The 26,675-nt window shown below is 37.1% G+C and overlaps 3 protein-coding genes across 4 annotated transcripts; 2 read left to right on the top strand and 1 right to left on the bottom strand.

The window, feature by feature from the left end:
* Positions 1 to 1,805: 1,805 nt before the first annotated feature.
* LOC109800920 (Galactosyltransferase family protein) lies at positions 1,806 to 8,787 on the top strand. Its single transcript, XM_020361844.3, has 12 exons — positions 1,806 to 2,060; positions 2,136 to 2,199; positions 2,554 to 2,603; positions 2,744 to 2,937; positions 3,529 to 3,592; positions 3,691 to 3,763; positions 4,402 to 4,525; positions 7,108 to 7,195; positions 7,284 to 7,334; positions 7,802 to 7,873; positions 7,950 to 8,062; positions 8,242 to 8,787. The coding sequence occupies exons 1-12, from the start codon at positions 1,948 to 1,950 to the stop codon at positions 8,262 to 8,264; spliced, it is 1,029 nt and encodes a 342-aa protein (XP_020217433.1). The 5' UTR covers positions 1,806 to 1,947; the 3' UTR covers positions 8,265 to 8,787.
* Positions 8,788 to 9,534: 747 nt separating this feature from the next.
* On the bottom strand, positions 9,535 to 13,038 carry LOC109801264 (uncharacterized). Of its 2 annotated transcripts, XM_020362290.3 has the most exons (5): positions 12,694 to 13,027; positions 12,541 to 12,593; positions 11,084 to 11,248; positions 10,781 to 10,882; positions 9,535 to 9,911 (listed from the first exon to the last, which is right to left on the bottom strand). In XM_020362290.3, the coding sequence occupies exons 1-5, from the start codon at positions 12,803 to 12,805 to the stop codon at positions 9,777 to 9,779; spliced, it is 567 nt and encodes a 188-aa protein (XP_020217879.1). In that variant the 5' UTR covers positions 12,806 to 13,027; the 3' UTR covers positions 9,535 to 9,776. The 2 variants fall into 2 exon arrangements, with proteins under 2 accessions (XP_020217879.1, XP_020217880.1); XM_020362291.3 differs by lacking the exon at positions 10,781 to 10,882 and having other exon boundaries at positions 12,694 to 13,038.
* Positions 13,039 to 17,207: 4,169 nt separating this feature from the next.
* Positions 17,208 to 18,893, top strand: LOC109796425 (uncharacterized). The gene is made up of 2 exons (XM_020356100.2): positions 17,208 to 17,588; positions 17,847 to 18,893. Exons 1-2 carry the CDS (start codon positions 17,208 to 17,210, stop codon positions 18,891 to 18,893), a joined length of 1,428 nt encoding a protein of 475 aa, XP_020211689.2.
* Positions 18,894 to 26,675: the final 7,782 nt, after the last annotated feature.

Raw genomic sequence — 26,675 nt, 5'->3', positions numbered from 1 at the left:
AAATAAATGAATTACCCTATATAAATTCTTCATTCAAACACACTATTATGGTTTGTTTGGATGAGGAATTTTACAAATTCAAGGAATTTTAAATTCTTGATATTTGAATTACTTTGATTTCAATTTCTATCATTCTTAAAATATTTTGTTTGGATGAGTCAATTCAAATTTTTTAAATTTTAAATTGTTAGGTTGAATATGATAATTTGATTTCACCATAATAAAATTGATTTTAAAAACATATTTATATGTTGAGATTTTAAAATTAAATTTTATAAAAATAAATATTAATCCATTTTTAAATATTTAAAAATTTTAAAAATTAATATTAGATAATATTTAATAATTTTAAAAATATTTTTGAATATCTAATAATTAAAAGAATGAAGAGATAAGATAAAATATATAGGTGAAATAAGAAAACAAATATGAGGAATTTCAAATTCTCCCATTTTTGGGAGAATTTGAAATTCTACTACTTGAAGGAATTTCACAAATGCTTGGATTTCAAATTCTTTGTAAATTCCTCATCTAAACAAAGCATTTCACCTCAAAGAATTTAAAATTCTTCAAATAAATGAATTACCCTATATAAATTCCCCATCCAAACATATCATTATGGTGTGTTTGGATGAAGAATTTTACAAATTCAAGGAATTTTAAATTCTTAGTATTTGAATTATTTTGATTTCAATTTCTATCATTCTTAAATTATTTTGTTTAGATAGGTCAATTCAAATTTCTTAAATTTTAAATTATTAAATTGAATATGATAATTTGATTCTACCATGGTAAAATTGATTTAAAAAATATATTTATATGTTGAGATTTTTAAATTAAATTTTATAAAAATAAATATTAGCTAATTTTTAAACATTTCATAATTTCAAAAATTAATATTAGATAATATTTAATATATTTTAAAATATTTTCAATAATTAAAAATATGAAGAGATAAGATATAAGATAAAATATATAAGTAAAATAAGAAGAAAAAAAATATGAGAAATTTCAAATTCTTACTTTTTTTTTTAGAGAATTTGAAATTATACTATTTCAAGAAATTTTACAAATGCTTGAATTTCAAATTTTTTAAAAATCCTTCATCCAAACAAGACATTTCACCTCAAAAAATTTGAAATTCTTCAAATAAATAAATTACTCTATTTTAAAAATTTGTCAAAACTGGTACATACCGAAGAAAGCCTTGTTTGGTTCTATAAAAATAGATTGAAAAAATAGAAAAAGAGAAAAATATTGTATTTTTACTATTTTCTTAGAGGATAAAAAAGGTATTTTTGCAGGACATATATTATCCTTTCCTCTCAAATTAAAATGAACTAGGGTGGAAATTGTCTCTTTATCTTTACGTTTTCTGTTTACTTCTTAAAAAATATAATATAAAAATTAGAATAAGAAAAAAAAATGTTAGATTAAAAAAATTAACCTTTTGATTATTATAAAAGTATTTTTATATAATTTATTTATTTATTTCTATTGTCTTTTACACCCCTTCAAAATAAGCAAGGGAAAATTTCTTCACTTTCTTTTTCCTATTTCTATCTATCCAATTAATATAATATATTTTCTCCTTTTATTTCTTACTTTTTCTAGTTTTTCTCTTAATCCAAACAAAACATGAAAATGAAATTAGAGGAATAGCTAATGACATTGTTTTTATTTGAAATAAATCATAAATTAATAAAATATCTAATTTAAAGATATCAAAATAGATCCATGTATGAGTAAAGAAAAAAAAAAAAAAAAAAAAAGGAGGGGGAAAAAGAGTGAAGGGGTGGTGACTTTGTTGACCAATGACCACACACCAAACTGTGTCTGTGGTCTCTTCCTTTGCCTTGCGTCTATCGAATTCTCTCTCTCTCTCTCTCTCGTCTCTGCAATCTGCATCTGCATTTATATCATTATCGTTCGTTCATAGAATTAGAAATGCAGAGCAGAGGATCGAGCCATAGACTCTCGAGTATGGGTAATCGATCTCGAATTCCCGCACTCGTCATTTCCATGTTCGCTACCTTCGCTTCCATCTACGTCGCTGGAAGGTTCATCGCTTTCCCTTCCGCTTCCTTCCAATACCGTTACGCTTAATCTTAATTATTCTCAATTCTCCTTTTCAGGTTATGGCAGGACGCACAGAATCGCGTTTATCTCATCAAAGAGCTCGATAGGATCACTGGCCAGGTCACTCTCTACCACTCACTCCTCACTCCTCACTGATCTGTAATCCTTCTATTTTTTTATCACTGCAATTTCAATTACGCCGTTATCGCCATTTCCGTACGGATGAATCACCGACCTATTGCGCCGGATGTAATTTTCGCGATTGCGGATTGAATTATTGCGTTTTCATGATTTAATGTGATTGCGGGCGTTTCAATTTGATCGCGTGTGTGTTATTAAGTTATTTATTATTATGGAATTGGGGTTCACTCTATGTAGGAGATCAACTGTATTATATAGTTTCTCATGTTAGGAGATGGACACTTGTCTCTACTTCTTGTTCTGGCTAACTTAACCGCGAGGTTTTCATTTTAGGGTCAATCTGCTATATCTGTGGAGGATACGTTGAAGATCATAGCCTGCAGGTGAATTAAATTTACTTGAGTGTGCTCCTTTAAAAATAAATATCGAAAGGTTTTTGATTGCCATTGGATTTTATTAATGATCTCCTTTGGATGTTGAGTTATTTTTTATGTGATTTTACTGTTTAATTATGCAATTGTAGGGAACAACATAAGAAGCTTGATTCCCTTGAGACGGAACTTGCTGCTGCTAGGCAAGAGGGTTTTGTTTCAAAGCCCTTGGTGGAGACTAATGGAACTTACTCTACTAAAAGGCCGTTGGTCGTGATAGGTATACTGACAAAGTTTGGCCGCCAGAAGAATAGAGAAGCAATCCGCAAGGCATGGATGGGAAGTGGTAATTATATTCTTTGCTTTCTCTTCCCGAGTGCCTATGTTATGAGTATACATCTGTCTATGCATTAGTTTCAAAATGAATAAAATAGCAGTAAATATGAAAGTGTAAGGAATTTATGTGAAGCCTAAACTCTAAGTACTTATATACCACTTTATCGTGAACTGACATGAGTTAAAAAACATAAAATTATGGCCTTTTTATCCTACTGTTGCATGGCACCTGTTGATAACGAGTTAAGGTACAAATGAAGAGACAAGAGGAGTTTTCAATTTTTATTTTTGTAACTCCAAGGAGAATGCTCTTCTCTTCATTTCCACACTAGAAAGAAGAGTCGGTATCCTCTTATTGATTTATTTTAATTCCTTTAAAGTCTAGTATTGATTTTGACTCAAGAAACCTATATAATGCAACTACGTTTTATTTAGTGTATCACTTGTAATGATTTATTTTGTTTATTCTGAACATAGTTATTTCTAGCATCATAAAATATTTGTTTTTCTAATGTATCATGCTTGGATAGTTTGTTTACAGCTTCCTGAACTAAGATTGTGGTTCAGAAGAGGTTTTAATTTCAAAGCACTATCTTTATAGGTGCAGCTTTGAAGAAAATTGAAGATGGAAAGGGCATCATTGTGCGATTCGTTATTGGTAGAAGGTTCAAATTTCTACTTTTAGACTATTTTTTCGGGGGTGGGGGAGGGAATTGGTTGTGTCAATTGGAACATTTCCTATAAATTACATATACTTTTGCAGTGAAAATCGTGGAGACAATCTGGATAAAGACATTGATCGTGAGAATAGGATGACAAATGACTTCTTAATTCTTGTATGTTTAATTAATTTAAGGATTTTATCTCTTCATATGCTTTGAAACTTTTTATTTTATTAGAACTGCATGTTTTACAGGATATTCTAGGTATATCATTTGCCATGTGCTTTTCTGTGAAGATCCTAGAGAATTGTCACATTCTGAATTTGGAAATAGAATCTCCAAAAATAATTTGTAGATTAGATTTCAATAATGTTCCTCCCCATGCAAAATTTGAATCTACCAAGTTGATAAAAGTTAGAATAGGAGAAAATATTACCACTGAGCATTCTGTTGCGAGCAATTTGTCACCAGTTGTGCTGGTCAAGTTAGACCCAGCAATTGCAAAAAAATCTGTGTTTCAATTAACTAATTTATTTCACTGAGCAGTTCATTATTTTATTCGTCTGTTTTCAATGGTTAAAATCAGTTTGTCAAAACTTAGAAGCCTCATATTTGACTCTATATTTGAGTTGACACCAATCTTAAGTTGTCATCAATTCTTATATGCTCGCTATACTCTATAGGTTTTCTTTAGACAGTAGTTTAGATAAGCAGGCAGATATGTTTTATATGTTGTGGTTGATTTTAAGTGGGTAATAAGGTTCAAGAGCATAAGGTAGTTAGCTCACCACCTTCAAAACTTATGCTGACAGGATAATCATGTTGAAAAAAATGATGGATTCCCAAAGAAGGCTAAATTATTCTTTGCTCATGCTGCAGACAAATGGGACGCTGAGTTTTATGCTAAAGTTAACGATGATGTTTATGTAAATATTGGTAAGTTTTTCTTTGACTGGATGAGGTGATAATTGTTAGTAATGCAATTTATCTAATATTTGTTACTGTAATATGTTTCTTTTATCTCTTAGTTGAACTCCTCGGCTAAATCATTCCATGCATTAGAGAACTCCATTGGTACAGATGGGAATGTGATCATAATCATCATATATGACCTTGAGTTTCCTGTTGTCAGCATATGGTAGTGCTTAATAACATTTTTATTGAATTATGGATATTTTACCATTTCTTTTATCCTGTAACTGTAGTCTATTTGGATGGGTTTTCCTTACAAGTGAAAGTGCTTTTTATCATTAAAAAGTTATTTTCACGAACTTAAGAGTCTTTGGATAATTGGATGGGCTTCTAGGAAAAAGGAGAAGCCCTAAAAAATCGCTGTTTTTTTTTGTCAAGCTATGTTTTCTATCTTCTTAAAAAATTAACTGCCTTAAAAGAGAGAGAAGAGGATTGAAAATCAGGATTTAACATTTTTATGGATAAAATTACCCCTGATGAATTTTTGTTACTGCAACCACTATCCTCACCCCCATCTTCCTTCCTGTCTCTTCTCTCGACATGCCCCATAGCTTGCTTTTTCTGCATCTTGATTTGGAATTGTGGCTAGCTATTTGTTCCTCATTCCTGGTATGCCTCTCTTCTTTTTTATTATTCTAGTCTCTTGGGTTTGATTTGATTTCTAGTTTTTGTTGCCGTTGTTTGTTGCAGATATTTTTTGGAAAAATAAAAATAAAAGGCATACCTTTGTTTTTTTTTTAATCTTTTTCTTTCAACAAATTATGGAAGCATTGAATTTTTTGTTGACTTTTATGCGATGGAGTGCCCATTAGCCTGCAAGGAATTGTCTACTGTAATGTTTACTCTCAGTGTTGGTTGTAGCTAATAATCAGCCATAAGCTTAGTCTATGAACATACTAAGGAATAATTAACCATATTTTTAATTAGAAGATATGTTTAAAAAATTATAATCATTATGCAAGTTCTTTTTTTCTTTTCTTTATGAAAGGTTGAATTACCGTTTTTTTCTTGAAAACTAAAAATAATAGTTTATCGAGAAAGTTATATCATTGGATCACTTTTTTGGCTTGAAGTCTTTCATGCATATCTGGAATTGCAGATTGCATAGGCCCTCCTGCAGTTGTAGGTTGAAAATTTTTGGTATGATGCTATGAGACTATGGTGTACTTTTCTGTCATCTTTATATGTTCATCTTTTAACCAGTTTAGATAGTCTTGTTTGGAAAAATATCAATATTGTTTTTTGTCCTTTTCTGTTTTTCTTAACCTGCAAATACAAATGTATATTCCTTCTTATATGTTATAAATCAGCACTTCATGCTTTTTGGTATGTCAAGAACTTCATACTTACCTAGCTTTAATACATTCAAACTCCATGTGACAGTTTTTAGTAGCTTAATTCAAACTTTCTCCATCTTAGTTGGTTGCATATAAGAACCTTGGATGCTATCGTGAGAAATATTTTGTTCTTCCTATGTGGCTCTAATAGACTGTAATCTCCGTCAGAAATGCACATGCAAAGCATGTTAAAAGACCCGCTCTCAGTTTTAACCATAGTGGTCAATAGCACGCAATAGTGAGATAGCTGATCAGCTATTGGTCACAATGGGATTCAAATAGCAGAGAGGTTTTTAATAGCGCCCATGGTGTCTGCCATAGCAGTCATCCCACTTCCAGCTATAGTGTTTTCAATGTTACCTGTGTCACTATTTAAGATTGATAACTATGGTTTTAACATTTAGGCACGGGTCAACAGCTATAGGCAAAGCAGTCGTTGTATTGATACAGACTCGCTTAATACCTTTGATGGGGATACACATGCCTTGCTGGGAAAAGTGATGGTTTGAGGCTTTGAGCACAATATAAAATTTGAATTAAATTTTTATTTAATAATATTATTTAATCGTTTTGAAATAAAAATTATCTAATTGTTGTTAAATCTATTTTTGATTTTTTTTTTTTAAGATGTACAAAAAACACTTTCCTTATCTACATATTTCTTTGGAAGTTCTGCCATTATTGTAAATTTATAAGAAAGAAAAAAACACATTTCCTGTCCGAACAGCTTACAATCACTTTCAGAACTGTATTTTACTATTGTATTACATGCAAAATAGCTTTGGCATTTCATGAAAAGCTCTACAAAGAAGAAATGACTTTTTGTGCTATCTTAATATATATTGATACTGAAAGAGTTTCTGCCTGGAAACTGCACAGTGCACACTAACAAAGTGCTTAAGCTACAGAATTACCAAGTTCTAAATAAACTATAAAAGCACCATTAAGAGTAGGGGGAATATATTAAAAAAAAAAAAGGAGGAAAAAGTTATCTAAATCAATACTGTCTCCTAAGTCTTAACTGTGAATTGGTCCTTATATATTCTCATCTTCTAAGAACAAAAAGTTTGCATTCTTCCTTTTAATTGTGCTATAATATTTTATTGTGTGCTTTTCTTCTCCCGTGTTTTATAAAATTCCAAAGTTTTTTCCCCATTTTTAGATGTGTATATATGTCTTACAAGTTACAACCTGTTTCATCCTGCACAGATGCCTTGGGAGCTACACTTGCTGCGCATTTGGACAAACCTCGTCTTTACATGGGATGCATGAAATCAGGCGAAGTTTTCTCTGAGCTGTGAGCCCCTTGAGCTGTTTAAAATGTTATCTGCTTTATAGAGAATATATTTTATGATTCTCATACCGTTATCTGTGAAATATGACAGGAACCATAAATGGTATGAACCAGAGTGGTGGAAATTTGGTGACAAAAAATCGTAAGCAAGCAACCAGTTATTTCATATGACTGAACAACTGCATTAGTTTTACTGCAGACATGTATAAATTAGTGATGTATGACAGTATTGAATAGCTGCAAGTGGATTTTTAGTGAAACAAAGTGTTTTTGCATGGTGCTCTGCAGCTGAGTCTTTTGTTCCCATAAGTAAAAACTGCGTTTTTTACTTTGCTTCATAAAACAATCTTTACTGGAGAAGCCTATCATGTGACAAAATATACATTATAGTGCCAAAATAATAAGGTATAGCTCGACTGTAACCCTATAATGTGCTAGTTGAGGTCAAAACCAAGAAGAACTGGAAAGTGAGTTGAATATTTTATGTATCTAGCGTTTTGGGGCACAACTCTGAATACACACTGATGTGCCCTAAGTATCGTAAATATTTTTCTTCATGACATCTATTTTTCTTCTTTTGAAATGATGATCAAATCTCATGTTCAACAGATATTTTCGTCATGCATCAGGAGAGATGTATGTTATATCACGAGCTTTGGCTAAATTTATATCAATAAACAGGTTAGATACACTCTTAGCTGCACCTATACTATTAGCTGCCGTTTATGCTTCAATCTTGAATATGTTGAGTTGGCAGATCTATTCTTCGCACCTATGCTCATGATGATGTGAGCTCTGGATCCTGGTTTATTGGGCTTGATGTGAAGCATGTTGATGAGGCAAAGTTTTGTTGCTCCTCTTGGTCAGCAGGTCTCCCTCTCTCTCTACTGGTTTAAAATTCACGACATTAGTTTTATAGCCACCGAAAAGATGGTCTGATTGTATATAAGAAATTATATACAGAATTTACTTGGCATAATTATTGACACATATACGTCAAATTTTATTTGCAACCTCAAGGTAATATATAACATGTTTTTGTTTATCAGGAGCAATTTGTGCTGGTGTTTGAGTTGATTCTTGTGAGAAGACCACCAACGTAATGCTCGGGAGTCATCAATTGTTGGAAGGTTTGCTTCCTAAGATTTTTCAATTTCAATTGGAAGCGGAGTCATTCCCGGAGATGTCTGCTAAAAAGTTGCTTCTGGCTCTTGATTTGATGTCCATCGAACAATATAGTTTCATTAGCTAGCTTATATGCACAGTTGGCAAGTTGAGCGGTTGAAGGTTTACTAGCAAAACATCGTACAGCAAATAAAATAAAAAAAATTCAGCTTGCCACCTATAATTTGGTTTATTTCATTCTATGTTTCTTTCTTTCTTTCTTTTCATGGACGTAGGGGAAGATGACTCTTAGTAGAACTTCCAAAAATGTAATAGTGATTAGTGAAAGTATTTATAGGAGTGACATGGTGGCTGACCATCTCTTTTGTAGTAAAGGGAACTTTGTTTTTGTATATGAAATAGGCAGGGAATTTTGAGTCTTAGGTTTTATTGAATCACAATTCATCATTTGATATTATTTGACTGGTCAATGGTTCGTATATTGACTTTGAATCTTGCAAATTGCAATACACAGATAAATCAGTGCGATTCAATATAATTGATATAAATAACGATTTAATTTAATTCATCGATTTACTGTTTATTGTTTTTCCTTTTCTTCCACCATTTCTTATGGAAGGAAATAAAAAATTAGATAAACTTAAATTGCTAAATGAAATTGAAACCAAATGAACACTATTGAACTCTGAAGGTACCCTATTTCACGTTGTCACTGGCTTTTATGCATTTTGTTTGACCATTCCATTCTAATTTTTGTCTTTCAAAATAGTAGTTTCATAAACTGCCTTTAAATTTGTGATTTTGTTTGGTAAGAGTTATGGTCATATTTCCACTTATAACTTTTACATAGAGTATTATACATCGTTTGTATGATATATTTTGTTGCATTCAATATTTCTGGAAATGGAAGTGCCATTTCCTAAATTTGACAACGAAGACAAAATTCAAACAATCTTTCTTTCTGCTTTTTTATTTTTATTGAAAATAAAAACAAGAGTCGGTCAAACCAAACAAGTCTTTCATTTTTTCAAGTCCTCTATTATTCCAAATTTAATTCATAACCACCATAGCAAATCCCAAGTACTTTTTGAAAAAATTTCTTGAACGAGTTAAACATAGCTATTTCCGCGATAACGCACTCACTTCAATTGCTCTGTAGTGGCCAATGGAAGAGCTAGGAAGTTAAGGTCTTAGACAAAAGGAAACATAATAACATCTTTTAACAGGAAAGATATGACCTTTCTGAAATGAAATCTTTTAACATGCTCTATTTGTCATCTCTTAAGAACAGTGAACGCCCAATCCCACGACTCTTCAACGTATATGTATGTAAAACAATAGACAATAACAGATTGCCCGTGTTCCAACCTATGTTTGACTATTATTTATCATTATACAAAAGGAACAAACACATTCCTTGATCAATACAAGATGCCACCAACATATTACTTGAGGAGTCTCACGATGAGCCATTAAGTAAATGTGCTAGTGCCTTGTCCGTATGATTGTCATTAGTAACCAGGGCTTCGGCAACGCTATTTGATGAAAATCCCATTTCCCGCAGAAGGTTGTAACCATTGACAAACTCCTGAATCTTCAAATGAATAATACATCGAGTCAAAAAAACTAACATAAAATAAAAGAATTTTAGCAATAGTCTAAAGAAAATCATTAAACCACCGGCAGATGGTATGTAAACCAACAGAAAATACAATGATTACTTCGAAAACCATAAACATGCAGCCAATGTGATCAGCACAAACAATACAAAGAACTATTCGGTGTACGTGATTTTCAGTATGACACCCTTTTAGGACAGTTTAGTTCCTGATCATCATAAGAATGACAAAGCAAAAACCTTAGAAATAAGATCCAAGCTGGGAAAAACTCCTGAAATTCTGTCAAGCTACGAAATAACTTTCCTACAAGGTTGACAATTAGTCATATTTGAATTGGAAGCAGACTCGAGATGAGAAGTGGAAAAGCTTTAACAGAGTGCTACAAGAAGTCAACAACTAGTCTACTTGAATAGAAACTTGGTTCGAAACTCTTCCATTCAGGCTTAAAGCATAACATGCCAACCCTTATTGATCATTAACGTTTGCAAACAAAAGGAACCAGTAGACTCCACAGAACACCAAAGTTACTCTCCTTAGTTACCAACACAGGGATGAGTGATCAGAAGAAGACAATCAGATCAAGCAAGACATCCAAATTTGTCATAATGTTTAGGTAACTATCAACTTGATGGCTAACAGTAAGTTTAGTCAATAATTTGGAGGGAAATTCTGGTATTAAGGAAAGAACCATTTAGGTTTGAATAATTAAACCAGCATGGTCATTACAGATAGAGGAATGAGGATGTGAGTATGATATTACTGTTCAAAAACATAATCACGCTTTTCAGAAATGCTATTATCTGAAGCATCATGTCAATAATGAGTTACAGGGATCATAACATACTTTGGTTGGATTATCACCATATTTGTCAACAGCAATAGGAACAGCTTCACGGCTAAGCCCCATAGCTATAAATTTGCTCACAATGGGATCCAAAGCAGTAACCTGAACCAAAAAAGTTTCATTTCACACCCAGTTGGAAACAGTAGAAGATTTATCTTTATACAGAAAAACAATGTACCAAATTAATCATGAACTAACAAATAGTAAATTATAACCTCTGCTTCATAAATTCCGGGAAAAAAAATCATTAAACAGGTAACAATAGTAAAAATCAGAACCTCATGCCCTAAATCAAGAACAAACCTTTGACGTTGATGTATCAGAACTTTTAGTTGGCATATATTCTGATCCAAATTTGCTCCAATTTGGGTTATCCTTCTGTGCTTCAGCCAAAATTTTTCTCTCCAATTCAAAATCAAATTGGAAGTTGCTCCGTGGATTATCTCCAGCATGTGATGATAAATGAGGCTGCAAAATCATTAAAACCATTAAAAAATCATATTGAACTATTGAAACAAATCCAAGTGAATTATTTTGCAAGGCTTTAGTAATTTTATACAGTTGGCATGGGTAAGAACAACCGCTAAAGGAAATTTGTGCAAAAAATATGCTAAAACTAGTATGAACAAACACCATTGGATTAATGAGTATAAACAACCATATAATATTGTTTTGAAAATGGAGAGAGGTGGAGTGGAATAGATTTAAAGTCCATTATTTGAATTAAAAATAGTGAATGACATGGAATGGAAACTAATGAAGATTATTCCATTATTTTGACCTTATTTCTTATCCACTAATCCCTGAAGGTATGATGGAACTTCTGCTTCTATTTCTATTTAATTATAAATTTATCATTTTATCCTTGTCCCACCAAAACACAATAGAAGCAGCAACAAACTTCCCAGGGCTCCTGCACAACATAATCTCTCTGTTCTTTTCCTGTACAATAAAAACTTCTTTCTGGTGCATATTTCTTTCGAAAGTGCAAGCAAAGCCCCGCTACTTGCATTCAACCAAAATGTTGACATGAAATTCAGCCCATGCACAAATGGGCATTAAAACTAAAACTGATATTCAACAGGGTGCCCATCAAGCAAAAGTAATGGCTTATAACCATAGGAAATCTGTGTTAGGGATGCTTCAGCTTTGTCATTGGCCACCTATTGTTTCTTTATGTCACCATTTTTAACTTGGGAAAAGTCAGCTAGGAGTAAGTCCACTTAATTTCTACATACTTAGTATGACAGGTTCATGTTCTTCAAGAATTTGACGAAGAGAAGCAATGAGAAAAACATTATTACACCGTAGAGTAAGTTTGATATGCTACATATTCACAACTAGGGCTCACAATGAACCAAACCAACTCAAAATTAGTTATTCCCATAATTAATTTGTAGATCTTGGTTCATGAAGCTGATCTTGAGCTATATATAATCCAACTCATTTGGTTCATGAATTGCCACACACACACATAATTTTCTAATTAATTTCATATTATTGAGATAAACTTGTTTCAGCTTCACTCTGACTCATTTCTAGTCCAAACAAACTATCAACTTGATTCTTCAAGTATTACCCTCTCTTCTAAACAGTTCTTAAAAAAAAACATAAATAATCCCTAAGTATTGAAAATCCACCAATTCAGTCCATGCGTTGATATATTTTACTGACATTGAGGCCTAATTTGGATGATTTTTGGATACTTGAGGGACTATGCAGACCAAATTAACAGTTTATTCTTCCAAAGCAAAACTTACCGGCGGTGTGATCCGATATTCTGGCTTTATAGCAACCCTAACGCCAAATCCTGCTGCAGATTCAATAGGAAAAATCATTTTCCATAAATTAGAAGAGAAACGGAAAACAAACGAAAGTAAAACCCCTAATGAATGAAGCAGATAGAGAGTTACAAGAAGGAGGAGAAGGATTCTGCTGATACGGCGACGGGCGGTACATCGGCGACGGTGGAGGACGGTACATCGGAGCTTGTGGGCCCGACCGGCTTCGGAAATCGTAGTCCATCGAACGGCTGAGAGTCACTCAAATTGCGTAAAGAAGAGTGTGCCTTCCAATTTGGGATTGGGATGAAAACTTTGTGTTTTATGTTTTTGGTTCACTAAACAAAATATATTTACTCCAATAATTGAATTTTAATTTTGACTAATCAAAATTCATGTTTCTATAGCACGGCATGAAATGAATGCGCTACGCGTTCTCATGGACAACGGAGTGCTAAAATGGAAAATCATAGATGGTTACCATTGCGCAATTTACGCGTACTTATTTATTTATTATTTTAAACTAACACCCATAAAGCCCAGTGAATTTTGTGACACGATCATGATATATATACTTCATTTTTTTTTAATAAATATACATCCTTTATATTTTATTTTTTTAAAATATTTTTTATTTTTTAAAAAAATTAATTTTACACTTTCAACTTTTAATTTACTATTTTTTTACACACTTCATTTTTCTTCTTTTTTAGTTTTCACATGTATCTCCTTATCTTTCATCTATTTCTCATTTATTTCAATAGTTAATTTTAGTTTTCTCGATTTTCATATTGCTCTCTTCTTCCGTCACATCTTTTATTTTTTACATGCACTCACATCGTGGAACTGATACATGACAACGTTATAGGCACATTCGACTTCCTTTATGGTTTTTTTCGACCTAAATGTACATTTTTTTCTTTCAACACTTCCTCTTTTACACCTTCAAAAATCTTAACATTAAATTTAATGTTATGGAAAAGACATTCGAAACACAAATCTTAACAGTAAACTTAGTATTTTAGAAATTACTTTCTGAAAGTATGTAAAATAACACACTTTTGAAAAGTACTTTTCGAAACACTAAATTTATTATTTTGAAAAGAACTGTTCATAATTATGAAAAATAACACACCTCCGTAAAGTAATATCTAAAATAGTAAAATTAATGTTCTAGAAAGTATTTTTTTGGAAGTGTGTTGTTTTATATAATTTTGGAAAATACTTTCCGAAATAGTAAATTTACAATTGTAGAAAGTATTTTTTTGAAATTATGTAAAACAATACACTTCCAAAAAATACTTTTTGAAACATTAATTCTACTATTCTGAAAAGTATTTTGTGGAACATTGAAATTATTTATGAAATACTAAAAATATTTGATGTTGTCTTTTCTAGACGTGTAAATAGGAGGAAGTCCAGTAAGTGCTAGAACAAAAAATGCACATTTGACTTGACACCACACACACTTATAATATTGTTGAAAACTAGTCCTCCCAGGTGCATGTGAAAACTTAAAAAGGAGAGAGAGAGAAGATAATAGTGTGAAAACTAAAAGAAGAGGGAGAAGAGACTAATGTAAAATCAAAATAATTAGAATTATCTACTGAAATAAATGGAGAGTAGGAGAAATGTAAAGAGGTGTATGTGAAAACTGAAAAAGGAAGGAATAAGATGTGCGAAAAAGAAGAAAAAAAATGATAAATTGAATGTTGTAGATGTAAAATTAAAAATAAAAAAATAAAGATATTTTAAAATTTTAATTATTTTTTAAAAAAGAGATATATTTATAAGAAAAGGAGGTGTATATATTAAAGCCGTCAAAATGGGGCTGTGGCCCATAGGCCAACCCAACCTTGAAAATAGGCTAGGTGTTAAATCTCAATTATACTTCTTTTTGGACAAAACTTATTGAACAATTCTACTCATTCTTTGAACCACTGCAATATAATTGTTCTCTTTTTGATCCATTTTGTGTGCAGATATAGCTAATCCATAATTTAGCTAATAATACCCTAATACACCTCATTTTTTGTGCAGGTATTGAGCTAGAGAATTGAGGATTGAAGATCCATAGGATTGGAAACCTAAGGAGCTAAGGAGCATAGAAGAGTGACTGCGTCGGGCGCAAGATGACCCGCGCCGGGCTTGAGCAGAACAGAGTGCCTTATCTCTGCAAGTCATATATGCGCCCGTCGCAAGATGACCCACGCCGGGCGTGATCGAGGCAGAGAGTAACTCAAACTCTCTGGATGACATTGCACCGGGCGTAAAAGGAAATTACGTCGGGCATGTCCTGAGGCAGATAGTGCTCAACTTCTCTGGAAGGCCCTGCGCCGGGCGCAAAGACTTATGCGTCGGGCGCGTAACCCTAATCTGACTCCTCAAGCTCGTATTTGAAGAAATTTTCGAGGCTTTGCTCCTCATTCACACATTGGACGTGTTTTAGGAGCTGAGGAAAGGATTCCCGGAGCTTGAGGCCGTTCGTGTGTGGGTCTTTCCTTCGGTTCTTCATTCTCACTTCCATCTCTATTTTTGCTTTACCCTCATTGTTTTGAGTGGTTCTACCCATTATTTTGTGGGGTTAGATGTAACCAACGAATTCTATTGTAATCCTTACGTTTTAATGATATATATATGTTGTTCCATTCATTGTTGTGTATGTTTCTATTCTTAATGCTTGCTTTGGATTGATTCTCCTTGCATGATATAGGTTCCATTGGGTATTGGAAAATAACCTTTGAAACTTGCTCTGAAACAAATGTCTAGTGGGAAATGTATCTAGGAATGGAGTTTGGCCCATTAGTAGTCTTAAACTCTAACCCGTAATGCGGGTGTAGGTATTGAATACTCAAGGGATTGATATTCATTATCCGCACCTAGGCTCTTGCTCTAAGGGATTAGGTTTGAGTAAACTTATGGGTTGACTAAGCAATGGATGTAACAAGAGATTAAGGATTCATTAGTTTAACGTTTGGTGAAATCTGATCCTATAATCTCACAAAAATCATGATACCATTTCTACCATTTTCCACTCAAAACCAAATATTTTTATAGTTAACATTCCAGTAGTTATACTCTTCAATTAATCTTCACATGACAAACTACAAATTGGAATTATTCTTTAGTCACGAATAGTCAATAAATGCTTATTTTACCTACTAATCCCTGTGGATACGATAATTTTACTACTTGAACGGCCGATATACTTGCCGTGTTTGAGACCGTTGATAGAACAAAAGTGATTTAAAGTGATAACAAAAATAGTTTTAACAGAAATCTCAACAAGTTTTTGGCGCCGTTGCCGGGGATTAGCAAGGCAATTTAGTATTTATAGCTATTTGTGACTTGTTCCTTTACTTTTATTGTTACTTTCCATTTTAGCAAATGAATTCTTTGAGCTGACTTGTGCACTCTAGTCTTTTGTCTTTTCTTGTATGCAAGGTATTATTCGAACCAGAGGTACTACTTCTTCTAAGCCACTGCTGAACGATCCTGATATTGAACGCACGGCAAGGAGGAATAATAGCAACAGGAGGAGAAGGAGGACTAGAGCAAATCCAGTTGGCCAACCAACCATTCAGATTCCTGAAGTTTTTGTCTCTGATATTCCTGAGTTCACTATGGAAGGTGAAGGTGGTGCTCACAATGAAAATCAAAACCGGAGGCGCACTATAGGTGATGCTTTCACCTGCACTAGCCCGAGGGAATTCTCTAGCATTGTGAGGCCTACAATGAATGATAGACTAGCAGAAATGAAGCCTGCACTCCTATAGCTTATCAGCTCTCATCAATTTTCTGATTGGATCATGAAGACCCACATACTCATCTCTACACTTTCTATGAGTTGTGTGGTTTAGTTGGAGTTTCAGGGGCTGATGAAGAGGCACTGTTCATGAGGTTGTTTCCATTTTCTCTGAATCGGAAGGCTAAGGCTTGGCTTCACTCTCAGCCAAACCAAAGCCTGACCACTTGGAGGGATGTGGAGACTAAATTCTTAGCCAGGTTCTTTCCCCCGTCCAAGAACACTGAGGCCAGAACTGCTATTGCTACTTTTGCTCAAGGTGCGGATGAGCCATTATGTGAAGCATGGGAGAGGTACAAATCACTGTTGAGGAGGTGCCCTAACCATGGTTTTAAGGTGGAGCTTCAAGTGCAAACTTTCTGTAATGGGTTACAACCTCAAACCAAGATGATATTGGATGCTTCTTTTGGAGGGTCAGTTATGTTCAGAACCGCTGAAGAGGCTATTACCATCATTGAGTCCATGGCCTCCACAGACTTTAGGAGCCAGCATGGCAGAAGCTCTTCACACAAGAGGGGAGTTTTGGAGCTTAGACTCAAGATGCAGTGTTAGCTCAAAACAAGATACTTTCCCAACAAATTGAAGCCTTGAATCAACAAATGGCCAAGCTACCTCAACAACTTCAAGCTATGCAATCTAATGCTCCTCCTATGCAACAAGTTTTGTCATGTGATTTTTGTGGAGGTGACCACCCTAATGGTTATTGTGTCGGATCATCTAGTTCCCAAGGCGAAGAAGTGAATTATATGGGAAATCAAGGCGGCAAAATTTCTCTCAACACCCCTATCCTCAGAATTCAAATCAGGGGTGGAGAAATAATTATGGTGGAAACAAACCAGATATGAATGCTTCATCAAGTAGCAGGCCTCCACATCAACACCAACACCCACCTTTATATGAGAGGACCACCAATTTGGAAGACACGTTGCAACAATTCATGCAATTGTCTATGTCCAACCAAAAGATCACTGATGCTTCAATTAAAAATATGGAGATACAGGTGGGGCAAATAGCAAAGCAGCTAGCAGAGCAGCAAAAAGGTTCTTTCTCAGCCAACACCGAGCAAAACTCGAAGGGACACTTGAATGTAGTATCTACAAGGAGTGGTCGGGAGTTTTTAGTGAAGAATAGTGAGAAGAAGAATGAGAGTGAGGAAAAAAATGATATGGGAGTAGAAGATGATGCTAGTGTTGATGAGGAGATCATCCTAGAGGGCCCAGGAGTATGGAGAAGGAGTGAAGGAAGAGAGTTGGTTGATAAGAATAAAATGAAAAAGGAAAATGACAAAAAGAATGAGAAAGAGAAAGAAATTGAAAGAGAAAAAGAAGGAGTTAGTAGAGGGAAAAAGAAAGCATCCATGGAGGAGAGGAGTATTGTAAAGGTGCCACCCACCAAGAGCCTACCATATCCTCATGCACCTTCAAGAAGAGATAAGGAGAGGCAATATGCTCGGTTCTTAGAGATTTTCAAGACCTTGCAGATTAACATTCTGTTCTCCGAGGCATTAGAGCAAATGCCTACTTATGCCAAGTTCATGAAGGAGCTCCTCACCAAGAAGAGAAAATATTTTGAAGAGGAGACCATCACATTGGAGGCGGGGTGTAGTGCTATCATTCAGAAGATGTTGCCAACAAAATCCAAGGACCCTGGTAGTTTCACTCTTCCAGTCACTATTAGGAGTTTAGCTATTGGGAAGGCTTTGCTTGATTTGGGGGCTAGCATCAATCTCATGCCCTTATCTATGCTTCAAAGGATTGGTGATTTGGAGGTGAAGCCCACTCGCATGATTTTGCAGTTGGCCGATCGATCTGTGAAGTATGCTCATGGCATAGTGAAGGATGTTCTGGTGAAGGTGGACCGTTTCTTGTTTCCCTCTAATTTTGTGGTGATGGATATAGAAGAAGGCATTGATGTACCTCTCATTCTTGGCCGACCATTCATGAAGACTGCAAGAGTTCTAATTGATGTGGATGATGGGAAGCTTAAGGTGACAGTGAATGATGAAGAAGTCAAATTTGATGTGTTTGATGCTATACACTACCCCAAGGACAAGAGTAGTTGCTTCCGGGTTGATGTAATAGATGGCCTTATTGAAGACACTAGGAAGCATGTCTCTTTTTCCACTCCTTTGGAGAAAGTCTTGATCAATGTGGTTGAATATCTCCATGAAGAAGAAGATAGAGAAATTGAGGCATGTCTGAAGAGCCTTGATTCATACAAGGAGGTGATACCGGATTCAGTGCATATAGAAGATTTGAAGGAGGAAGGGGAGGTGAATACCCCTAAGCTTGAGTTGAAAATACTTCCTTCTCATCTCAAGTATGTGTTTCTAGAAGAAGGTGGAAGCAAACCGGTCATCATAAGTAGTTCCTTATCCACATTGGAGGAGGAGAAGCTTGTGAGGGTATTGAAATTCTATCAAGGGGCAATTGGTTGGTCTATTTCTGATCTCAAAGGAATTAGCCCAGCCTATTGCATGCATAACATATTTATGGAGGATGAGTACAAACCAGTTGCTCAACCATAGAGGCGGCTTAATCCTATGATGAAGGAGGTGGTGAAGAAGGAAGTGATTAAATTGTTGGATGACGGTATGATCTACCCTATCTCTGATAGTGCATGGGTGAGCCCTGTACAAGTGGTTCCAAAGAAGGGTGGCATGACGGTTATTCAGAATGAGAAGAATGAGTTGATTCCTTCTAGAACGGTTACGGGGTGGAGAATGTGTATTGATTACCGGAAGCTCAATAAAGCTACAAGGAAGGATCATTTTCCACTCCCATTCATGGATCATATGCTTGAGAGATTAGCTGGCCAAGCTTATTATTGCTTTCTTAATGGGTATTCAGGCTACAACCAGATTGTGGTTGATCCGGAAGATCAAGAGAAGACTGCTTTCATTTGTCCTTTTGGTGTCTTTGCTTATTGGAAGATGCCATTTGGATTGTGCAATGCTCCTGCAACATTTCAGAGATGTATGCTGGCTATATTCTCCGACCTAGTGGAGAAGAGCATTGAGGTTTTCATGGACGACTTCTCTGTGTTTGGGTCTTCATTTGATGAGTGCCTAGCCAATCTTGAAGTGGTGCTTAGAAGATGCTTGGAGACTAACCTTATCCTCAACTGGGAGAAATGCCATTTCATGGTGACCGAGGGGATAGTCTTGGGGCACAAAATCTCTCACAAGGGCATTGAAGTTGACCAAGCCAAAGTGGAGGTAATAGAAAAACTCCCTCCACCCATCAATGTCAAAGGTATTAGGAGTTTCTTGGGGCATGCTGGCTTTTACAGAAGATTTATCAAAGACTTAGACCCCTAAGTAATCTCTTAAACAAAGACACTCCTTTCTGTTTTAATGATTTTTGTTTGAAAGCTTTTGAAGCTTTAAAGGCTAGACTTACCTCTACACCCATAATCACTGCACCGGACTGGAAACTTGATTTTGAACTCATGTGTGATGCTAGTGATTATGCGGTTGGGGCAGTCTTAGGCCAAAGGAGGGCTAAAACTTTTCATGTTATTCACTATGCTAGCAAGGTTTTAAATGAGGCACAGATAAATTATGCCACCACTGAAAAAGAGTTGCTAGCCATAGTGTTTGCATTGGAAAAGTTTCGGTCCTATTTGATTGGTTCCAAAGTGGTTGTGTTCACAGATCATGCAGCTATTAAGTATTTACTCACCAAGCCGGATTCCAAGCCAAGACTCATTAGGTGGATTTTGCTGCTTCAAGAGTTTGATTTGGAGATCAAAGATAAGAGTGGCAAGGAAAATCTGGTTGCTGACCACCTCTCAAGGCTCATAAATGATGAGGTGACCCTGAAGGAGAGGGAGATCCTGGAGGAGTTCCCTGATGAGAAATTGCTTATGGTGCAAGAGCGGCCTTGGTTTGTTGACCTGGCAAACTTCAAGGCAGCTGGAGTCATACCTGAAGATTTCACATGGCACCAGAAAAAGAAGTTCCTCCGTGATGCTACCTATTATGTTTGGGATGACCCTCATTTGTTCAAGATTGGTGCAGATGGCCTACTGAGGAGGTGTGTGTCAAGAGAGGAGGCCAAGAGTATTTTGTGGCACTGTCACAACTCTCCTTATGGAGGGCACTTCAATGGAGAAAGAACAGTTGCCAAAGTGCTTCAAGCTGGATTTTACTGGCCGACGCTCTTCAAAGATGCTCACAGTCATGCCAAGCAGTGTGACAGTTGTCAGAGGGCCGAGGGAATCACAAGGAAGCATGAAATGCCCTTACAGAACATGCAGGAGGTTGAGGTGTTTGATTGCCGGGGCATAGATTTTGTTGGACCACTGCCTTCTTCTTTCATAAATGAATACATCCTTGTGGCAGTGGACTATGTCTCAAAATGGGTTGAAGCTATTGCTACACCCAAGGCGGATGGCAAAATAGTGGTGAAGTTCCTCAAGAAGCACATTTTCAGCAGATTTGGCACCCCTAGGGTACTTATTAGTGATGGAGGTTCACACTTCTGCAATGCTCAGTTGGAGAGGGCTCTAGAACACTATGGAGTCCATCATAAGGTTGCCATCGCCTACCACCCTCAAACCAATGGGCAAGCTGAGGTTTCTAACAGAGAGATCAAGAGGATTTTGGAGAAAACTGTGTCATCTTCAAGGAAGGACTGGTCTACAAAGCTTGATGAAGCTCTATGGGCTTATAGAATCGCCTTCAAGTCTCCAATTGGTCTCACTCCATTCTAATTGGTGTATGGGAAAGCTTGCCATCTTCCTGTAGAACTGGAGCACAAAGCTTATTGGGCTTTGAAGATGTTGAATTTTGATCCTCTCAGAACTGGTGAGAAGAGGAAGTTGGAGTTGCATACTCTTGATGAACTGAGGCTCCAAGCCTATGAATCATCTAAGCTGTACAAGGAGAAAGTCAAGAGCTATCATGATAGGAAGATTCTCAAGAGAGAGTTCAGGGCAGGCCAGTCAGTGCTACTATTCAATTCCAGGCTCAAACTCTTCCCTGGAAAACTAAGATCAAAGTGGTCTGGCCCCTTCAGAGTCAAGGAGGTGAAACCCTATGGTGCTATAGAGATTGAAGATCCTGAGGCACAAAGAAGCTGGGTTGTGAACAGACAGCGGCTGAAACCCTACTTGGGTGGAGAAGTCGAAAGACTCTGCTGTATCCTTTCTTTCAGAGACCCTTGAGGTCTCTTCTTCTCAGGCTCGGGACATTAAACAAGCGCTTCCTGGGAGGCAACCCAGAGATTTGAACTTTGTTTTATGTGTTTTTCAGTTAATTTATGTTTTTAGCTTTGATTGTTAATGTGTGTTAGAATTGTATTTGTGATGTGAATTGTGATTGTTTGTGTTGTATGCAATTGTGTGATTCATTCTTGAGTGGGTAGATATAGATTAAATCTTGTTTAAGAGTGTGAGGAAAGGAAAACTTCAGGTAAAACCTGCATAGCCTAGATCACGCCGGGCACGACATAGCCACGCCCAGCGCCACTAGAGTTATTAACTCTCTGCCAAGACCCACACCAGACGCAATTTCTATTGTGTCTGGCCCAACATTCAATAGAGCCCCTGGAATGACCAAGCCCGGCGCATTTATTGGCACACCGGGCGCATTAAAAGTTAGAGGCTCCAGGGGGTAGCAAGCCCGGCGTGTTCATAAGTGCGCCCAGCGCATTAACTACTGGAATGTCACAGCCTTAAATACGCCGGGGGCGTATCTGCAAAGCCCGGCACATTGAATGCTGCACGTTTCTAACCCTAAACATGCCCGGCGCGAAACGACAGCGCCCGACACGATACCAGATAAGGGCAAACCCTTGGGCTTCTTCTGATATGAAGCCTGGCGCGGGAATTGTATGCCCGGCACGGGTCATCAGATGCCTTAACCCTTCCACTTCCCCCACTCTCCCACTTCTCACGTTTTTCACCCCAACCTCTCAACTCCCTCTCATCCTTTCCTCTCTCACGTCCTCAACTCTCCCTCTCCTATTCTCCCTCACCTCTCAACCACTCTCTCACGCCACTCTTCATCTCCTTTACCTCTCTTCTCTCAACTCTCATTACCCACTCATCCTTTCTCTCATGCTTTCAATCCTCTGCTCTCCCTCAACTCTCATCTGCTTCCCTTCAAGTCTCCCTCCAAGGCGCGCTTGCCATTTTTCCGATTCCAAGCACTCCACACTCAAGTAGGGTTCCCCTTTCATTCTATTTTTGTTTTTTATACTCTTTTCTTGTGTTTTTTGTTGTTTTGGCTTGCTTAACTTGGGGCCTAAGGCCTACATTGGGGTTTTGAGGTTAAAAGATGGATTCTTTTTCCGCCCCTGTACACTGGTGTTGTTCTGGAAACCCTTGGGGTTTTGAAACTGAGCCGAGCGCAAAGAACTGCGCCCGGCGTGCTTAATGAATAAAAAACCCTTCAGCTGCTCACACCCGGCGCAATTCTGTTTTGCGCCCGACGCAATTGATTCCAGAGAGTTCTCTATACTCTCTACGCCCGGCGCGTGAATATTAAGCCCGGCGCCATGCACCTCTGACCCTTTGTTTTGTGTGTTTAATTTTCCTTTTTATATTTTGGTGTTTTCTGTAGCTAGAGTATTATAGTTTAATTTGTTCTTTCATATTCTGTTTAGATTGTGGTCTAAGGTTAGCTTTCATTGTGCTTTACTTGAATTGGTCATCTTTGTATATCTTGTGATGCTCATTTTTCTGCCTGGAATTTCTTGTATTATTTTCTGCAGATGGCCTCCTCCTGCAAACGTCCTTGCTCCGACCAACCGAGTCAGGCTCCCCGCAAGCCGAGTCGCCCTTATTCCCGCCTCTTCCTCACCAAACGGAATGAGACTCATTTTGAGTCTATCAGTGGAAGAAAATTCATTTTAGAGAGGCGGGTCGAGCTAGAGGCAAATGAGGCACCGGAGTTTCAGACTGAGTTACACAGACGCTGGTGGGACAAACTTGGCTCCTACCCTCTTCCGGCCAACATAGTTGTGGTCAAGGAATTCTATGCCAATGCCCTGAAACTAGAGGAGGGAATTGTGCCATATAACAGCTATGTCAGGGGTGTGCGAGTCCCCTTTGATGTCAGGATGATTAATGAATTTCTGGGGACTACGCTGGGGCCTGATGAGGAATGCGAGTATGACAACTACTTGATAGAGACGATGGACCCTGCAGTGGTAGAGGCTACCATCTACACGCCTGGATTCGGGTTCCACAAGAACCGCTCTCAGTAGCCTCTCCATGTGAAGCGCCGGGAGCTCCTACCAGTAGTCCAGATTTGGTCTGCTTTGGTGCATGCCAACATCCTCCCCTGCTCACATGTCTCTGATCTTCAATGGACCAGGGCCATGTTGATGTACTGCATTATGACTGGGAGGACTTTGGATTTAGGCAGCATCATTTGCGTCGAGATCTCTGGCTGCGCCAACTCTGCTCCTTCCTCCGCCCTTGGACATCCTTCGCTTATCACTCAGTTATGCCAGCTCGCAGGTGTGGATATCCACTCACCTCCTTTTGAGGGTCCTAGCCGGGTGATTGACAGCAAATACATCTCTGCCTATTGCCAGGACCACCCACCACCGGCCGTTCCTGCACCAGAGCCTATTCATGTCGTCGGACCTTAGGAGGATGTGCCCATGGATGATGCTCCTGCCCCAGGCCCTCCCCTCACTATCCATCAGAATTTTGACGCTTTGGAGGGCCGCATGGAGACCTTCATGCAGCGTTAGAAGGGTAGGATGGACACTTTCATGCAGCAGCAGGAGTCCCTCCACCGTGGCCAGATCTTTATCTTGGATGCATTCCAGAGCTTCACACTACACTCTGCTCCCGGCCACCAGTTCCCATCCACAGCTGATTACCAGGCCTATACTGGCTGGCCTGGGGACCAGGCCCCTTTCTTTGGGGGGGTAGAGTTGCTGTAGATGCTGCTGAGGAGGATGGAGCAGCTGATGATGATGATGGCCACCTACCTTAGTCCATTTTTATGTTTTTCTTGTTGCAGTTTATTTTTCTGTCGTTTATTTTTAGTTGTTTAACTGTTCTTGTTTCTGAACTCTATGGTTATATTTAGTTTCTGTTGGTGATTACTCTGTTGGTTCCTTTTGTGAATATTCTGCTTTAGCATGGTTTTTAATCTTGTTGATACTTGTTTTGCTTGTGATCGATTCTGGATTGTGGTTTGCTTGATGTTTGTGGTGCGTGTACCTTAGACATTTTCAAGTCACGTTAGATCTTTAGTTCATGACTAGTTACATATGGGTTTCAATGTTGATCATAGAACTGAACTGAGTTTGATAATTTGTGGATGCATAGTCGGGTGAGGTTTGAGCCTAAATACTGATGAGTGAACTACGCTTAAGTTGCATGATAGACTTTGCTTGAGTTTTCCTGGTGGTTTGCTAGTGTTGTGCATTTATATGATCAAGGCATTCATATTCCTTTATTTTGTTAACCATCTAAGCCAAAAAGCCATCTCCACTCTTCACTTGACCCATACCTTCCTAAGCATAAACACCACACCTTTCACTTGTCCCAAACCGTGAAAAATTAACCATAACCTTTGCTTTGGTTAAGAGAGTAAATTGATGACATCAAACAAGTTTGGGGGAGTTGAAAAATGAAGAATTTTGGGAAGAAGAAAGTATGTGGTCAGCCATTATAAAAAAAAATATTAAGATGCAAAAGTGTAAATATGCATCACATAAAGGCTAATGGCTTGGATCCGGTAAAGGGCATGTGCCAAAATGTTGTATTGGGGTATGGAGAGGGACATCATTGTAAAATCTCAACTGCTCTCTTAAGCCATAGCACCTTCAATCCTTGAAAAACCATAAAATAGCTATTGTTTGACCCAGATTGCCCTAATAAAGACCTTGTGATAAGTGCCTGCATTGGTTTTACCATTGGTTTTATTTTGAAACGAAGAACAAAGTTGAATTATGTGGCGTGAGTAGTAGATTTGAGAGAAACACTCACCCTGATACACTAGTGTACATAGAGAGAGAAACACTGTCCTAGTGAGAATGCATACACAGATAGTCATTAACTTTTCTCAACTCTTTGATCTCTTTTGAAACCTTTGTTTGCACCTTGTCATGTTCCATTGCAATAATTGTGACTGAAAATTCATCTAAGGTTCATGCTTGCGAAAAGAAAATACAAGTGAACTAGGATGTAGAATTTGACACACATGCATTGCTTGTTATCTGCTAGATTAATTACCTGTTGCTTGAGGACAAGCAAGGTTCTAAGTTTGGGAGATTTTTTAAGTCTCAATTATACTTTTTTTTGGACAAGACTTATTGAACAATTCTACTCATTCTTTGAACCACTGCAATATAATTGTTCTCTTTTTGATCCATTTTGTGTGCAGATATAGCTAACCCATAATTTAGCTAACAATACCCTAATACACCTCATTTTTTGTGCAGGTATTGAGCTAGAGAATTGAGGATTGAAGATCCATAGGATTAGAAACCTAAGGAGCTAAGGAGTAGAGAAGAGTGACTGCGTCGGGCGCAAGATGACCCGCGCCGGGCTTGAGCAGAACAAAGTGCCTTATCTCTGCAAGTCATATATGCACCGGGCACAAGATGACCCGCGCCGGGCATGATCGAGGCAGAGAGTAACTCAAACTCTCTGGAAGATATTGCATCGGGCTTAAAAAGAAATTGCGCCGGGCATGTCCTGAGGCAGATAATGCTCAACTTCTCTAGAAGGCCTTGTGCCAGGCGCAAAGACTTATGCGCCGGGCGCGTAACCCTAATCTGACTCCCCAAGCTCGTATTTGAAGAAATTTTCGAGGCTTTGCTCCTCATTCACACATTGGACGCGTTTTAGGAGCTGAGGAAGGGATTCCCGGAGCTTGAGGCCGTTCGTGTGTGGGTCTTTCCTTCGGTTCTTCATTCTCTCTTCCATCTCTATTTTTGCTTTACCCTCATTGTTTTGAGTGGTTCTACCCATTGTTTTGTGGGGTTAGATGTAACCAACGAATTCTATTGTAATCCTTACGTTTTAAAGATATATATATATATATATGTTGTTCCATTCATTGTTGTGTATGTTTCTATTCTTAATGCTTGCTTTGAATTGATTCTCCTTGCATGATATAGGTTCTATTGGGTATTGGAAAATAACCTTTGAAACTAGCTCTGAAACAAATGCTTAGTGGGAAATGTATCTAGGAATGGAGTTTGACCCATTAGTAGTCTTAAACCCTAACCCGTAATTAATGCGGGTGTAGGTATTGAGTACTCAAGGGATTGATATTCATTATCCGCACCTAGGCTCTTGCTCTAAGGGATTAGGTTTGAGTAAACTTATGGGT

Source organism: Cajanus cajan, chromosome 6 (genome assembly GCF_000230855.2).
Source record: "Cajanus cajan strain Asha chromosome 6, NIPB_CcT2T_4, whole genome shotgun sequence".
NCBI classification, from domain to species: Eukaryota; Viridiplantae; Streptophyta; class Magnoliopsida; order Fabales; family Fabaceae; genus Cajanus; species Cajanus cajan.
Note: the sequence above shows the minus strand (reverse complement) of the source record. Positions and strands in the feature narration are given on the sequence as shown.